Below are 18,080 nucleotides of genomic sequence, written 5' to 3' on the forward strand. Positions count from 1 at the left end.
AAGAACAGGAAAAGAACAGACTGGGTAACAAACTGCACACTCCTGAGTAAGCATCTCTTCTGTGCTATTCATTCATTTTAAATGTTTTTATCTTATTCATTCTCTACTGTCCATATTCCCTACACTGAATTGCCATTAGGTATGGTTTTTGCTCAGAGGCAACAGGAGTCTTCATCTAATTGGTTTACTTAGCTCTTCTTTTCTGATGCTTATCCAAGCTTTATCCAATATGTATTTCTTATATATATTTTTATTTGTTATTATCTATTTTTATATTTCCTTATTTTATATTAGCTAATGCTTTGTTTTGATGTTTTCTGTTCATGTTTATAGCAGACTAAACTGTACCTTTGTATGTCAGGACTACGTTATGGGCTCTTCCAGCTTCTACCTGATAAGATATAATGCTGTGCTCGAAAAAAAAAAAAAAAAAACTTTCCTTTCCCCTCACACCACTATGTTTTAGGGTAGCTACTTCAGATCTCTTTTTCAGAAGTGCCTTATTGAGAAAATAACTTGGTCTGTGTTTTTATGTATTATTTTTATTTTGTTTAGATTCACCTTTCTCCTTACCATGCAGGTGCTTTGCTCACCATGATCTGTGAGAGGACTTACCTCGCTTTCCTTGGGCCTTCTGTGTTTTTCATAATTAATCCCATATGCATACATTCAATACCTAAATAATGTGAATATATTTGATACATATGAGATTAAGTGTATCTACAAAAACATGCTTTCACCATGCTTTGTTTAATGCAAAGAAAACAACTAAGGAGATTGCTGAAACTATTGAAATTAGGTTAAGGACTGTAAAACTCATTATTAAAACCTAAAAGGTAGAACCATCATCACTGAGGAAGAAATGTGGTGAGAAAGCCATCCTAAATGAGAGTGATGGGAGATCATTTAATCGATTGGTGGAATCAAATCATACAGTAAAAAACAACAGTAAAACTCATTAAGTTTAATAGTGACAGTAAGAGCATTATAACACGCACAACTTGAGAAACCCTCAAGAAATTGGGACTAAACGGCTTTGTAACCTTAATAAAACAACTTATTAGTGGGACTAATCGGAAAAAAAAGTTTCAGTTTGCTAGGGAGCATGGAGAATTGAATGTGGAGCATTGAAAAAATGTGGGCAGATGAATCTTTGATTCGGATAAATCAGATTTACCCTGTTCGAGAGTGATAGGCGCATCAGTGTAAGAAAAGAGGTAGATGAAATGATATTCAACTTTGGATAGAAATAAATGTTGTGACATCGCAAAAGCATATTAAAACGATGCCATGGCTGTAATCTAAGCAAAAGGCAGACTGATTCTTAGCCAAGCAGTGAAATATACAAGACATTTTAAAAAAGGTTAACACAAGGTCACCAGAGCCAGTCCATGTGTACAAATACTCGGAACGTGTTCAAATGGGGAGGGCACAGGGTCAGGTGTGTCAATGGTGTCTCCTGAATTATTATTATTTTTTTGTAGGATCGGATGTCTGTTATGGTCGAATGGCTGGACAGAAACCAGTTCTGAAAAAGGGTATATAGCAGGCACTTTACAAGCACTGTAAACTTTGAAACCAATAACACAGATTAGCTCCTGCTTTTTGCCATAAATTCTACTTGCATATTTTTGTGCATGGCTGAGAGGATTTGTGTACATTTGGACAAAAGTGTCAGTTGAGGCTTGGAGTGCTGTCAGTGTTCAGTGGGGTTGAGGTCAAGGCTTTGTGCAGACTCAAGTTCATTTACTCCAACCCTGGCAAACCCTGTCCTCATGGAGATTACCTTGTGTTCTTGTGTTGCAGTAAAAGGAAATCTTAATTCTAAATCAAGAAATTCCAGTCTGTCCTAGAAAGAACTGGTGCGCATGCAGGTTTGCATTCCACACAAACACAGAGAAGCCAAATCTAACAGTGTATTCAAAGCCAATATGATTACACATGTCACATCAGGGATTTGGAAAGAAAGCCCAAACAAGCTATTTCAGTAGCTTATACAATTATTTTCTTTGTAAATGCTTCCAGTTTTTTTCCCAAAGGTTTGGAGAAAATTTGTCTGATAGACAAATACCCACATATGGGAAAGATTGTCTATATTATTAAAGTGTAGACATAAAGTATGATTATTTCCTGCAAAACTTTAATTCAAACAGTGTTTATAATTATTACTGATAATACAGAATAATTTTCCCATATGCCCTTTATCTTATAAATACATATATTAATTATTGGTCATGTTTAATGATAAAGCCTTGAGCTAGAAATGTAATACTAGTGACAGCAGGAGAGATAAAAGACACATCCAGATCATGGAAAGTGAGCTGGCGATCACTGGTGGCATGGAATTACCTGCAAAATACAAACAGGTACATAATATTTAATGCATAGAAGCATGTATTTACATTTAAATGATTTTAGATCATTTTATTATAAATAAGTTAGTCTGTGGACATATATACTAACCAAATGTCTGAGTGAGATCGATGGAGTTTGGAATAACAGTAAAATCCAAGTTACTAAGTCCATTGAGAAGAGTTCTTTTCACTTCGGATGTAGTAACATTTGGTCCATTAGAATTAAAGTAGATGTTGCTTTCTACTACAGTAGAACCCTTCCTGTAGAGACACAGATATAGATATTTATTTAAATATAGATAAAGATTAAATTCAGTGAGTGATCACAATGAAATCAATATTCAAAATCAAAATTTTCAACGTACCTTAATCGTAAAATTTCCATGTTTTTGAAGTTTTTAAAGGTTTTGGAGTACAAAGGTTCAATCTAAAAGAAATAACTCGGTGGGTATCAATTGTAATGTTAAACATCCTGATAAACTAGTTTGTCACATTTAGTACTAGAGGCAGTAAATAAATAATGAATGAATAAATAATAAATACACTGAACCGTAAAAATGTTTAAAATAAAAAATAAGTGCATTTGCATTTAATGCAGCTTTGTAATATTCATATAATTTAATTAATCTGAACTGATAAATCAGGCAAGTTAAAAAATTAGACATTACTTATATTACATATTACATATAGCACTGACACATTCAGTTGTATTAATAATACAACTTTAGGTTGTATTAATTGCCAAAAGATTTTTAAGGGAGGCAAAATGACCTTTGTTTAGAGAATGAAATAAATAGTAATTATAAGGGCAATATTAATAACTCATACCTGACTGCGGATTGTTTTAGCTTTTGCTGCAAACTGGGGAGAGTTGGTATTGACCAGTGCTGGATCAAATGTTTCATCAATGCGGAAGGTCAAGTTAAAAACTGCAGTTACATCTACAGGCACTGAAGTCGTGCTGGTTAACCTGGTTGTAGACGTGCTCGGGCTTGAAGTCGTGGTGCTTGGCCTGGTTGTAGACGTGCTCGGGCTTGAAGTCGTGGTGCTTGGCCTGGTTGTAGAAGAGCTCGGACTTGAAGTCGTGGTGCTTGACCTGGTTGTAGAAGTGCTCGGGCTTGAAGTCGTGCTGGTTAACCTGGTTGTAGATGTGGGGGTGCTTGTAGTCATGGTGGTTGACCTGGTTGTAGATGTGGGGGTGCTTATTGGCGAAGTCGTGGCTAATATGCTGTCTATAAATGTGCTCGCCATGATTGTCGTGTTGTCTGTAGATGTGCTCGTTGGTGAAGTCAGTGTTGTGCTGTCTGTAGATATGCTCGTTGGTGAAGATGTGGTTGTTGTGTTGTCTGTAGACGTGCTCGTTAGTGATGTGGTTGTTGTGCTGTCTGTAGGTGTGCTTATTGGCAAGATCGTGGTTGTTGGGCTGTCTGTAGAGGTGATCGTTGGTGAAGTCATCATTGTTGTGCTGTCTGTAGAAGAGCTTTTTGGTGTGGTTGTTGTGCTTTTTGTGGATGTGATCATTGGCAAAGTCATGGTTGTTGTGCTTTTTGTGGATGTGCTCAATGGTGACATTGTGGTTGTTGTGCTGTCTGTAGATGTGCTTGTTAGGGAAGTCATGGTTGTTGTGCTGTCTGTAGATGTGCTTGTTAGGGAAGTCATGGTTGTTGTGCTGTCTGTAGTTGTGCTGGTCGTTCTGTCTGTGGATATGCTCGTTAATGACGTTGTTGTGATATCTGTAGATGTGCTCGTTGGTGAAGTCGTCATTGTTGTGCTGTCTGTAGAAAAGCTTGTTGGTGTGGTTGTGCTGTCTGTAGACATGCTTCTCATGCTTGTTGTGCTGTCAGTAGATGTGCTTGTTGGGGAAGTCATGGTTGTTGTGCTGTCTGTAGATGTGCTTGTTGGGGAAGTCATGGTTGTTGTGCTGTCTGTAGATGTGCTTGTTGGGGAAGTCATTGTTGTTGTGCTGTCTGTAGATGTGCTTGTTGGGGAAGTCATTGTTGTTGTGCTGTCTGTAGATGTGCTTGTTGGGGAAGTCATTGTTGTTGTGCTGTCTGTAGATGTGCTTGTTGGGGAAGTCATGGTTGTTGTGCTGTCTGTAGATGTGCTTGTTGGGGAAGTCATTGTTGTTGTGCTGTCTGTAGATGTGCTTGTTGGGGAAGTCATTGTTGTTGTGCTGTCTGTAGATGTGCTTGTTGGGGAAGTCATTGTTGTTGTGCTGTCTGTAGATGTGCTTGTTGGGGAAGTCATTGTTGTTGTGCTGTCTGTAGATGTGCTCACTGGTGACGTTGTGGTTGTTGTGCTTTCTGTAGATGTGCTTGTCATGCTTGTTGTGCTATCTGTAGTTGTGCCGGTCGTGCTGTCTGTGGATATGCTTGTTGATGATGTTGTTGTGGTATCTGTAGATGTGCTTGTTGGTGAAATCGGCGTTGTCGTGCTGTCTGTAGAAGAGCTCGTTGGAGTGGTTGTTGTGCTGTCTGTAGACATGCTCATTGGCGAAGTTATGCTTGTTGTGATGTCTGTAGACATAGTCGTTGTTGTGCCGTCCTCTTGCGATGCCCTTCTTGCTGTCAAACAAAAAGTAATATTTTGATCACCAACATTCAGAAAACATTAAAAAAATATTTCCAACCGACTGGTACTGATAGTAACGGTGCACGGTGATAGTGACTTACAGAAAAATCAATAATTTTAAATCTGCCCAGTGTGGCAAACTGTAATGTTACCTTAGTAAAAGAGCCAATAAAAAGTCTGAATGAGACTGCTACAGCTGTGACGGTTTTAACATTGACTCTACGATCAATTCCTATCTTTTTGACATGAATATCAGAGAAGTGTACCAGAGCTACTGTGATTAAAAGTGAAGGCCTACAAGCCTGGGCCTTCTGTTTAAACTGATGCAGAACAGGCTCTTTTATAAGAACTTAAACTATTTTTATCTGTACTTTTATGTACATGTACATGTGTTTCTTTAGAGAATTGAAAGCCCCAAGAAAGCAAAAGCAAAATGGCCACTCAAAGAGTTAAAATTATAAGCATACTTGGTTAGATGTTCACGCTGTTGCTTTGTAGGTCTCAGAGAAATCAAGCATGCAGTAAATGAGCTGATTAGACAGGTCATTAGACATACAGATATATGCCAATTGATTTGCTGGGTATAATTGAAAAGAATATACAAACACTTTGAGAGCAAAATGAAAGCTCATTATTTTGCATTTTGACAAAAAATGAGTCTTTTTAAATAGATAGAAATGATGGAGAATATTTAGTGCATGTTTTTTGTTTGTTACCATTAATTGAGAGGTTAAATATAAATTAACATATTTACACACAAAAATATTACTTAAAAACTGTGTACTGACCAAGAGACAATCTTGATCTTGTTGTTGTCACATAATAAAGGGTAAAGTATGCAATCTCTTAGAGAATATTTTGTGCATGCTTCTTGTAAGTCACTGCTTTAAAACGTGCAAATGACAAAATATTTCGGCACAATTGTATGGGTTATATTATATAGTATATAATATGTTGTTTCAGTTTTATTCTATATATATATCTATCTATATATCTACCTGATTCTGTAGTTAGTCAAACATAAGGTAGTGGCAGAAAATTATATCAAGTGAAAAAGTGTTTTTTGTTGGACAGAAAGCCTTTTTCTTAAATAAATTGTATGTTATAAGAAACTATTTAAACAAAACAGAAAAAATATTGTTTATTGCATCAGCCTCTACCAGTGTCAGTTTCATTTTGGAACATGACGATGGCTCACCATAACAGTACAGGTGTGTTGAACCAGGTGGTTTGCACAACAAACTAACTCCACCCCTGGGCTTACTCTACAGTCTCTACATTCTTTTTTAAAGGGGTCCTATTATGCTTTTTCAAATATTTTCTTTCATGCAGTGTGTCATGTAGCTGTATGCGAACGTAAACTACCTGCACTATCTGTGACGCTGACCGTGCACGATATTAGTTTTTTTATCATGAGTTTTTGTCTATTAAAAAAAAAGAATCGGCTCACATTCGCCTAAACGAGTCGTTAGCTAATCTATTTTTACTCTGTTACCAATTCACGTCACTCTGTAATATATTTGCATAATGTCCGCCACATTCTTCGTCACGAACAACTTGCCCGCCCATGTTCTACACGTTCTACGAACAACTTGCATGCCATCTTATAATTAACATTACCACACGCTTGTTAATGTGACCGAGCATTCATGCCAGCTTCGCTTAAACACTTTGTAATATAAAAAAAAACAATAAAAATGAGAGCACACGAAATCCTATTTAACTGTTTATTCTCCACCATTTACCAAAACTGAACTCTAACACTCGCGACGTGCGCATGTCTATCTACGGCAAGCCCCGAGGGAAAAAAATCCGGAGAGTAAGGGCACGGAGCATGCGCACTTTGTGCATCACACACACACACACACACACACACAAAAGACACACACACACACAAAATGCATGAGTAGTAATAGTGGACTAGCGGTGGCGTTTGGACGAGAGAAGGAGAGATTGTTGTGGATCATTTTCTTTCGAAGATTTTTTAACCGGATTATCTTTAACTGGACATATTCCCCACCATCGGCCTCTCGGAGAGACCGAACTATACTCCTCTGACACACAATACAATAAACACGGACTTCGGACATTTTCCACTCACTCGTGTTCACATACACATACAGTTTATTATATATAGTTTGTAAATATTGTTTATATCTTTGTTTGGTTGTGGTGCACCTTTTTTATTTACTTTATTTATTTTTTTATAATACACGTTTGTTTTATCTACTTGTTTGTGTTTGTCCTTTTTGCTCACCGGCCTTTTAACACAACACCAACACAAAGATAAAAGACCTCTGGATTTTTGTAGCCACAGTTAATATAAATTTAGCTGGTCGTTACGCGGTAAAACCGACGCCATCTTTTCTATGTATTGACGCATCTCCAGAGCCGTCGTTCAGTTATGGTCATGGGCGTTTCATTTTCCGTCACACGCTGTAGCGTTAGACCAATCATAAATCACCGCGCCATCTGACCAATCACAGCAGTGAGGGCTCACGGAAAGGCGGGGTTTAGACAAACTGAATCTTCCAACTGCTTCACACGAGTCGTTTACGAATCATTTAGAAATAGGGTAAAATTAAATCTATTTTTGGAGAAAACTAAAGTGTTTTTTGACCTTGCATACATGTAAATCTGTTTTACGAGACTCATTAAGCAATATTAGCAACCCTAAAATGGCATAATTGGACCTAACTATGACATGGGGTTTGAACAACATTTAAATTACATAATGTGTGGCTTATAGTGGCTTGTTTGCTTTTGCTAGGAATAAGCTAAATAAGCTATCATGCTTTGGTAAAATATGGCATTTTGACTATTTCTGTTTTTATTATTTTTTTATCTATAGACATCGAGACAGAGTTTACAGCCAAAAAAGTGGAAAACTTTGACAAAATGACGTCCAGGAAACCCCTCATGAATTAAAGGCACAGAGACAACATTGTTATTGTTTCACATAACAGTAAAATCATTGCAGTTTACATTATTTCTTATGGGTAAATAGCTTTAAGACAAAATGGTGTCTAGGATTCCCCTCCTGATTTAAAGGCACAAAAAGATCGTATCTTCATATAAACGATCAAGCACTCAAAGCATAGTACCAGTATAAGTAAGATTCATTTCTTTAGATGCAGTTACTATTTTTTTCAGTCAGTATTGTATATTTATGTCAAAGGCATATAAGACTTGCTTTGTCCTACTTACAAACAAATCCGACTCTGGAAATCAAACTCATTCGTAAGTAGGGGACTACCTGTATTATCCTTTTTTATTGTAAAAGATCTCTCTCTTTCTCTTTTTTTCTGCTTCCTGATTGTAAATATCTTGTTTTTCGATGCTGTCAGCAATCGGTTCCACTTTTGATTTTAACACCTGTTTTATGTTATTAGGTGTGTCTTGAAGAAAAGGCAAGTCATGCAATTACACATAATAGTCAGCAGGTAGTAAAATTCCAGCTTCAAATACTACACACCACTGTGGTACAATAGGGAGGTAACACAATGCCCTGCATTGTTCAAATGTAGTTAAATAAAAGTACATATATTTCCTGTAAATAAGAAGTAAAATAAAAAGTATATTCTAATTAAAACTACTTAAGTACAGATACATAAGCTACATACTTAAGTACAGTAATAAAGTAAATGTTCTCCGTTATGTCCCATTTCTGTTTATAAACTTCTGTATTATACTGTATATTATTATACTGCTAAATTTCAATTTATACTAATCATACCGTATGCATGTGTTTATGTTGTACAGGTTGAACTAGGATGTAAACTTGATGTGAATAGAACTGGGACCACATCCAGAGGTAGTCTCTGGTTTGTTTCTAAGTTCTTTTGGAGTGTTCAAAGCTGATAATACTCAAAGTTAAAAATTAAAGTGTCCAGCCCAATCTAAGGACTGATGGATTATGCATGCATGTGTTATAAAAGAGCTGCCAAGATTTCAGGACAGATTCAAGAGAGATTATTAAAAATCAGGACATGTAAATGCACACAATGCCTGTATATACTCTGGTTGGTACAACTGACAATTAAAATAGTCATCCTGTTATTGGGGCCCTGGGTAGTCAATCCCTTTTCCAGTACAAAGAAAGTACAGTCAAACAAGATTCATTATTAATACAAATAGAAGATGAGAAAATAAGAAAAGGGAAAAAGCACAAATATAAAGTGGGATTTTGCTGCATGTATGTAGCATGTGTGGAAGTGTTATGCTTTGAGTGTTCTTATCAGTATTAAAAGTCCTACATAATCAAACTTGATCTATTCACCACCTTTATTAGATTGTTGATATGCTCGGCACTATTATGACTGATATAATTATGCCTTCTTATGCGTTTGATTGCTGCTTAAATTAACGTGTGTTAATTTAACTGGATTATGTAAACATTATTTCTCTTAAGAGAAAATTGCTGCAATACATCTGTGTATGTAAGGGGACGATATAGCAATTTGACTTAAAAATAAAAGCTATTTATAGTTCACCTGACAGAAAGAGTCCAAAGCTCTTCCTTCTGTTTTCCACAGAAAACTGTTTTGAGTATCAACCCATAAGAAATTGGGATTGTAGCATAAGAGTGTGTAAAAAAAGAGTGATTGTGTGATTCTCACGCGTAATGCATGATATTTGTCAGCTCTTATTAGAACCCGACCAAATAAACCAATAAAACACAAAAGCAATAAAACAGTGAGGAATCAGTGAAAAGCAGATTATTATAAAGATTAAAAAGCCATCACAAAGGGTTATCATGACAGAATCTCAACCACACCACTATGCAGAATTAACACAATATTTTCACAATTTTCACAATCAAGCTTTAATTCTCTTTTTAAGGTCACTGGCGGTCGTGTAAGCATTTCACTACATTTCGTACTGTGTATGACTGTGTATGTGACAAATAAAATTAGAATTTGAATTTGAATTTGATTTGGATGTCAGATAAATTGAAACATTATCTTCCTCAGGCAACATGTCTCACACACAATCTCTTATGATTCAGTGCAAGTTTGACGAGTCATCCCGTATAATTTGAAAGGAGATGCAGTGAACGAGAAGTTTGCCTGTAGCATTGTAAACACAGTCTCCACCTCCTGCCGTGGTTGACACCGGAGCCGGGGAACCCATGCAAGTAGGGCGCGCCTCCCTAACCGTGGCCGAGCGTGAACGCCGTTTTGGGGAGGGACTGTGCGCCTATTGTGGGTCGGCGGCGCACCACCGAGCAATCTGTCCCCTTCGCCCGGGAAATGCGCAGGCCCGGTGAGGAGGGAGAAAGACTCACCGGGCCCCCTCCAACTCTCCTCCACGACCACCGACACCATCCCTCGTCTCACGGTTCAGGTAACCCTCCAATTTGGCCACAAACGGGTCAGAAGTACCGCGTTCATCGATTCTCGTGCCGCAGGTAACTTCATTGACTCTACCTATGCCAAAGAAATGTGGGTAAAGACCGAGGCGTTATCCCAGCCCGTTCGGATTACCTCCGTAGACGGTCGCCCCCTTTTCTCCAGTCCCATCACCACTCAGACTCAACCTATCACCCTAATCATCGACCGGCACCAAGAGCAAGTCCAGTTTCATCTCACCTCCATCTCGTCACCTCCTCTCATTCTTGGACACCCTTGGCTACTGCAACACGACCCCCTCATCTCCTGGACACAGAACAGGATCTTACAATGGGGGCCGACCTGCACCGAACTGTGCCTACAGGCATCGGCTGGGACATGTTCTAAGGAGGCCGAGGCCCCCGACGTCGACACCAACGCCATCCCCACCACCTACCGGGACCTGGCTGAAGTGTTCTGTAAGAAGCTCGCCACCACCTACCGGGACCTGGCTGAAGTGTTCTGTAAGAAGCGCGCCACACACCTACCTCCTCACCGCTCCTACGACCACGCCATAGACCTTCAGCCGGGCGCCGTTCCCCCCCGCGGCCATCTTTACTCTTTATCTTCCACCGAGACGCAGGCGATGGAGGAGTATGTAGCCAATGCACTGCGCCAGGGTACCATCCGACCCTCCTCCTCGCCTGCTGCCGTGGGTTTTTTCTTCGTAAAGAAAAAAGGCGGGGAACTTCGCCCCTGTGTCGAGTATCAGGGGCTCAACAACATCACCATAAAGAATCGTTATCCATTGCCTCTTACCAACTCAGCCCTGGACGCCCTCTCTGGTGCCACCATTTTCACTAAGTTGGACCTTCGGAGCACCTACAACTTGGTGCGCATCAGAGAGGGTGATGAGTGGAAGACGGCCTTTATCACCCCCAACGGACACTACGAGAGCTTGGTGATCCCTTTCGGCCTCTGCAACGCCCCCGCCGCCTTCCAACACTTCATCAACGATGTCCTCCGGGACATGTTGGGGCGGTGGGTGTTTGTCTACTTGGATGACATACTAATCTATTCACGCACAGTCGACGAGCACGTCCAACACGTCAGGGCAGTTCTTAAGAGATTGCTCGCTCACCAGCTGTACTGTAAGTTGGAGAAGTGCGCTTTTCACGAGCGCTCCACCACGTTCCTGGGTTTCGTCATCTCGCCCCAGGGTGTGGCCATGGACCCGGAGAAACTTGAGGCTGTGCGTCATTGGCCCCTACCCAAGACCCTCAAGCAGCTTCAACGGTTTCTCGGGTTTGCGAACTTCTACCGTCGCTTCATCCGGGACTACAGTACAGTTGCAGCACCCCTGCCTGCTCTGACCCGTCTATCTTCTCATCACTTCACCCTCAACTCCACCGCCATCTCTGCTTTCCAGGAACTCTGCCACCGATTCACCACCGCACCAATTCTCCTCCATCCAGATGCTAGCCAACCCTTCGTTGTAGAGGTGGACGCCTCGGATGTGGGCGCCGGGGCTGTTCTCTCGCAGCGAGGTCCAGACCAGAAACTACACCCATGTAGTTTCTTCTCCAAAAAGTTTGACCCCACTCAGAACCTTATCACCATCTGAAACATGAAACAACTCAACCCCAGACAGGCGCGGTGGGCCCTATTTTTTGAACAATTTAATTTCCATCTTTCCTACCGCCCGGGGTCCAAGAACACCAAGGCCGACGCTCTCTCCCGACAACACGAGGAAGACGTCCCCCGGGCGGATCCCGCGCCTGTCCTCCCAGCATCCAAAATCATCGCTCCGCTCCAGTGGGATTTGGAAACGAGAGTCCGCCAGGCACAGGCCGAAAAGACCACACCGGCAGGTGTGCCGCCTGGACGACTGTACGTACCACACTCCAGGAGAGTGGAGGTTCTTCAGTGGGGACATTCATCTCCACTCTCTGGACACCCGGGCACCCACCGCACCCTTCAATTCATTCAGCGTGCGTTCTGGTGGCCATCCATAAGAAAGGACGTCGGCGAATTCGTCCAGGCGTGCCCTGTGTGTGCCAGGGCAAAGGCTAACAACCAGCCGACGCCGGGGGAACTCCAACCACTACCTGTCCCACGTCGCCCCTGGACACACATAGCCGTCGATTTCATCACGGGCCTGCCGGTCTCCGAGGGGAAGAACACCGTCATGACAATCGTGGATCGATTTTCCAAGGCCGTGCACCTGGTGGCTCTCGCCGGACTCCCATCAGCCAAAACAACAGCCAAGCTGATACTAGAAAATGTAGTCCGCCTGCATGGGTTTCCGAAGGACATCGTCTCGGACAGGGGGCCCCAGTTCACTGCCCGGTTCTGGAAGGCCTTCTGCCGTCTGATCGATTCCACCTGCAGTCTATCTTCTGGATACCATCCTCAGACCAACGGTCAGATGGAGCGGACCAACCAACAACTGGAGCGCTACCTGAGATGTTTCATCGCCGATCGCCAGCGCTCCTGGGCCCGCTACCTCATCTGGGCAGAGCTGTCTCACAATCTCCATGTTTCGTCAGCTACCAACCTGAGTCCATTTGAGGTATGCCACGGTTTCCAACCTTCCATGTTCGAACACCAGGAACCGGAGGTTGATGTACCGTCGGCCCAACAGTTGGTCCGCCGGTGTCGACGGCTGTGGCGCCAAGCCAACCAAGCCATCCAACAGGCTAACGCTCGCTACACCATTCAACATCGCCGTCGACACCCTCCGGGACGATTGTACAATGTAGGTGACAAGGTATGGCTATCAACGAAAAATCTTCATCTCCACACAGAGGCACGGAAACTTTCACCCCGATTCATCGGCCCATATCGCATTACCCTCCGGATTAATCCTGTCACCTACCGGCTCCAGCTGCCTGCGGCGCTCCGAATCCATCCGGTCTTCCATACCTCACAACTGAAACCCTTCACCACTTCACCTATGATTCCACCCTCCCCCCCTGCTCCTCCTCCCCGAATCATTGACAGTGGCCCTGCCTACACCGTGCACCAGATCCTCGATTCGCGACCGAGGGGCCGGGGCCCCCAGTACCTGGTCGACTAGGAGGGTTACGGTCCGGAGGAGCGATCGTGGGTTCCGGCCCGGTTCATCCTCGACCCAGAGCTCATCAGGGATTACCGTCGTCGGGTATCTTCCACCCCAGGACCGTCGGGAGTCGGTCCTGGACACGGGGGTACTGTCACACACACCCGTTCCGCGACCGGCACTAGGACCCGGAAGTAGTACGGTCGCGAAACAGCATAAAAGGAGCCAAGATGGCGCCTCAAACTTGCTCAGTCATTGAGTTTCGCCCATGTTGGTCCAGATTGTCCGTCAGCCAAATCGTGAGTACTCATTTTCTTGGGTTTGCTTTCTGATCCGAGTGTGTGTTTATAGGATGCGGGTTAAATTTGTGTTTTTCCCTTGCTCCCGTTGTGTGAGACAGAGTTTACAGCCAAAAAAGTGGAAAACTTCGACAAAATGACGTCCAGGAAACCCCTCATGAATTAAAGGCACAGAGACAACATTGTTGTTGTTTCACATAACAGTAAAATCATTGCAGTTTACATTATTTCTTATGGGTAAATTTGCTTTAAGACAAAATGGTGTCTAGGATTCCCCTCCTGATTTAAAGTAAGTATAAGTATAAGTAAGATTCATTTCTTTAGATGCAGTTACTATTTTTTTTCAGTCAGTATTGTATATTTATGTCAAAGGCATATAAGACTTGCTTTGTCCTACTTACAAACAAATCCGACTCTGCAAATCAAACTCATTCGTAAGTAGGGGACTACCTGTATTATCCTTTTTTATTGTAAAAGATCTCTCTCTTTCTCTTTTTTTCTGCTTCCTGATTGTAAATATCTTGTTTTTCGATGCTGTCAGCAATCGGTTCCACTTTTGATTTTAACACCTGTTTTATGTTATTAGGTGTGTCGAAGAAAAGGCAAGTCATGCAATTACACATAATAGTCAGCAGGTAGTAAAATTCCAGCTTCAAATACTACACACCACTGTGGTACAATAGGGAGGTAACACAATGCCCTGCATTGTTCAAATGTAGTTAAATAAAAGTACATATATTTCCTGTAAATAAGAGGTAAAATAAGAAGTATATTCTAATTAAAACTACTTAAGTACAGATACATAAGCTACATACTTAAGTACAGTAATAAAGTAAATGTTCTCTGTTATGTCCTATTTCTGTTTATAAACTTCTGTATTATACTGTATATTATTATACTGCTAAATTTCAATTTATACTAATCATACCGTATGCATGTGTTTATGTTGTACAGGTTGAACTAGGATGTAAACTTGATGTGAATAGAACTGGAACCATATCCAGAGGTAGTCTCTGGTTTTTTTCTAAGTTCTTTTGGAGTGTTCAGAGCTGATAATACTCAAAGTTAAAAATTAAAGTGTCCAGCCCAATCTAAGGACTGATGGATTGCGCATGCATGTGTTATAAAAGAGCTGCCAAGATTTCAGGACAGATTCAAGAGAGATTATTAAAAATCAGGACATGTAAATGCACACAATGCCTGTATATACTCTGGTTGGTACAACTGACAATTAAAAGAGCCATCCTGTTATTGGGGCCCTGGGTAGTCAATCCCTTTTCCAGTACAAAGAAAGTACAGTCAAACAAGATTCATTATTAATACAAATAGAAGATGAGAAAATAAGAAAAAGGGAAAAAGCACAAATATAAAGTGGGATTTTGCTGCATGTATGTAGCATGTGTGGAAGTGTTATGCTTTGAGTGTTCTTATCAGTATTAAAAGTCCTACATAATCAAACTTGATCTATTCACCACCTTTATTAGATTGTTGATATGCTCGGCACTATTATGACTGATATAATTATGCCTTCTTATGCGTTTGATTGCTGCCTGTAGGCAGCTGCAAACGTGTGTTAATTTAACTGGATTATGTAAACATTATTTCTCTTAAGAGAAAAATGCTGCAATACATCTGTGTATGTAAGGGGACGATATAGCGATTTGACTTAAAAATAAAAGCTATTTATAGTTCACCTGACAGAAAGAGTCCAAAGCTCTTCCTTCTGTTTTCCACAGAAAACTGTTTTGAGTATCAACCCATAAGAAATTGGGATTGTAGCATAAGAGTGTGTAAAAAAAGAGTGATTGTGTGAGTCTCACGCGTAATGCATGAGATTTGTCAGCTCTTATTAGAACCCGACCAAATAAACCAATAAAACACAAAAGCAATAAAACAGTGAGGAATCAGTGAAAAGCAGATTATTATAAAGATTAAAAAGCCATCACAAAGGGTTATCATGACAGAATCTCAACCACACCACTATGCAGAATTAACACAATATTTTCACAATTTTCACAATCAAACAATCAATCTTTATACATCCATGGACACTATGGACAACTCCACGCACATCACATCTACACTACATGTTTACCTTTACATTCTGGACCATTGCACAAAGTCACTTTTTCTATGCATATTTGCACACCATTATATTTCTATTTGTACAGTACATTTCTATTTTCAGTTTCTATTTTTAGTTCTATTTTTCCTAGTTAAATTTTATTTTATTTTTTTATTTAAATTTTCTATCATATTTCTTTTATTCATATTTATTACTTATTATAAGCTTTAATTCTCTTTTTAAGGTCACTGGCGGTCGTGTAAGCATTTCACTACATTTCGTACTGTGTATGACTGTGTATGTGACAAATAAAATTTGAATTTGAATTTGAATTTGATTTGGATGTCAAATAAATTGAAACATTATCTTCCTCAGGCAACATGTCTCACACACAATCTCTTATGATTCAGTGCAAGTTTGACGAGTCATCCCGTATAATTTGAAAGGAGAGAAGTTTGCCTGTAACATTGTAAACACAGTTTATGACCAGTTGTCTCTCTGTTCCAGATACAAACTTACAGCATTTGAAAGTGTGTGGAATCTATCATGCAAAGTCACAATAATAATACACTAAATAACCAAAAGTATGTAGCACTGACCATCATGGTCATTGTGGATGTAAAAAGACTTGCAAAGTCCATTTCTATAAGCTGAAGGAAACTTGTTACTTGTTTTACATGTCATTATCACAACTGGAACTGCGAGACTCAAATTCTTATAAAGCATGATAATGTGAGATCCACAAATCCAGCTCCATGAAGACACGGTGTGTTAAGGTTGGAGTGGAAGAACCAGAGTGTTCTTCACAGAGCCCTAACTGAACTCAATCCCACTAACCCTCACATTTGGGTGGAACTGGACCTAGAGCCTCCTCGATATCCCAACATGTAAGCACCTGAGCTTACTAATGATCTTGTAGCTGAGTAGGCACACAGTAGTCACGCTTCAACATCTAGTGAAAAGCTTTTCCGAAAGAATGGAACACATTATAAACGCAAACATGGAAGAAATCAGTAATGGGACATTTAACAAGTTCTCTCTTTCTCACACTAACATCCACATTAACTGATAGACAGACCTATTAGTCTAGCATACTAAGCACCGATATGTGTTTAAAGTGAAATAACGCACTGATAGTTCCTGTGTGATAAACGATCAAGCACTCAAAGCATAGTACCAGTATAAGTGATTACTAAAGACAAGTATGAGAAACACGAGCAGACTTGACAAGTTTGACAAGTAGCATTATGGAATTGTGCTACAGATAATTAATTGATTTGTGTGGTTTTGGTTTCATGTCCTGTTTTTTTAAAGAATTTTTTAAGTAATTTGCTATAATATATTTTATTTATTATCTAACACTATAAATTAATCTGACAGATTTACAGCAGGTAGTAAAATTCCAGCTTCAAATACTACACACCACTGTGGTACAATAGGGAGGTAACACAATGCCCTACATTGTTCAAATGTAGTTAAATAAAAGTACATATATTTTCTGTAAATAAGAAGTAAAATAAAAAGTATATTCTAATTAAAACTACTTAAGTACAGATACATAAGCTACATACTTAAGTACAGTAATAAAGTAAATGTTCTCCGTTATGTCCCATTTCTGTTTATAAACTTCTGTATTATACTGTATATTATTATACTGCTAAATTTCAATTTATACTAATTTATACTAACAATTTATACTAACAGACTATTTACAGTGATTGTCCTGTTGTGTAAAATAATAATGTAATATGTTAAATAGCAGTAGTAGCTATTTGTGTAAATTCAGTAACACAGTCTTACTAAGTAATGCTTTAGAAAAAAAAGCAGGTGACCTATTGTCTGAGTGTGTTATATTTGAGCAGGATAATGTGAGTGACCACAGGAGCTGAGATAGAATTTATACATTTAGCGGGAAAATAGAATATAAAAACACTTACCAGTCAGACATAAAATGGCCAGTATTATCCTATAGTCCATTGTGCTGGTTAGAACCTAAACATAGGGCAAATGTTATTAAACTTAAACATGATGATTTTTCAGGATATACTTTAACTAAAGACAAAATAAAGTACTCACTCACCTGTTTCCACGGGTAGCAGGTGTGCAGTGTTCGCGTCCCAGTGGCAGTGTTAGAGTGTAAAATAAATAGCAGGTGAGTGGTCTATTAAACCTAAAGACATAACACTGTGTATAAATAACAATAAGAATGAAATAAAATAATGACCTTGGTAATATGACTCTTAAATTAATTAGAAAAAAATCTGCTGTTAGTTAAAGCTACCTGCAGAAGTTCTCTGACGACTCTGTGGTTGTTGGGTGTGTAATGGAGGGTGACACCTCTGAGTACCAGTCTGTGGTGGATGACTTCGTTTCCTGGTGTGAGCGTAACCACCTACAACT

General features: G+C 40.0%; 1 protein-coding gene and 1 long non-coding RNA gene across 2 annotated transcripts; both read right to left on the reverse strand.

Annotated features, from left to right (window-relative positions):
• Nucleotides 1-2,189: 2,189 nt before the first annotated feature.
• LOC128508363 (uncharacterized) lies at nucleotides 2,190-3,341 on the reverse strand. Its single transcript, XR_008355904.1, has 4 exons — nucleotides 3,183-3,341; nucleotides 2,720-2,781; nucleotides 2,464-2,615; nucleotides 2,190-2,349 (listed from the first exon to the last, which is right to left on the reverse strand). It is a non-coding gene; the product is annotated as an uncharacterized LOC128508363 (long non-coding RNA).
• Nucleotides 3,342-4,626: 1,285 nt separating this feature from the next.
• Nucleotides 4,627-17,793, reverse strand: LOC128508358 (GATA zinc finger domain-containing protein 14-like). The gene is made up of 3 exons (XM_053479652.1): nucleotides 17,761-17,793; nucleotides 17,618-17,672; nucleotides 4,627-4,918 (listed from the first exon to the last, which is right to left on the reverse strand). Exons 2-3 carry the CDS (start codon nucleotides 17,626-17,628, stop codon nucleotides 4,687-4,689), a joined length of 243 nt encoding a protein of 80 aa, XP_053335627.1. The 5' UTR covers nucleotides 17,629-17,672; nucleotides 17,761-17,793; the 3' UTR covers nucleotides 4,627-4,686.
• Nucleotides 17,794-18,080: the final 287 nt, after the last annotated feature.

This window comes from Clarias gariepinus, chromosome 20, assembly GCF_024256425.1.
Source record: "Clarias gariepinus isolate MV-2021 ecotype Netherlands chromosome 20, CGAR_prim_01v2, whole genome shotgun sequence".
Taxonomy (NCBI): Eukaryota; Metazoa; Chordata; class Actinopteri; order Siluriformes; family Clariidae; genus Clarias; species Clarias gariepinus.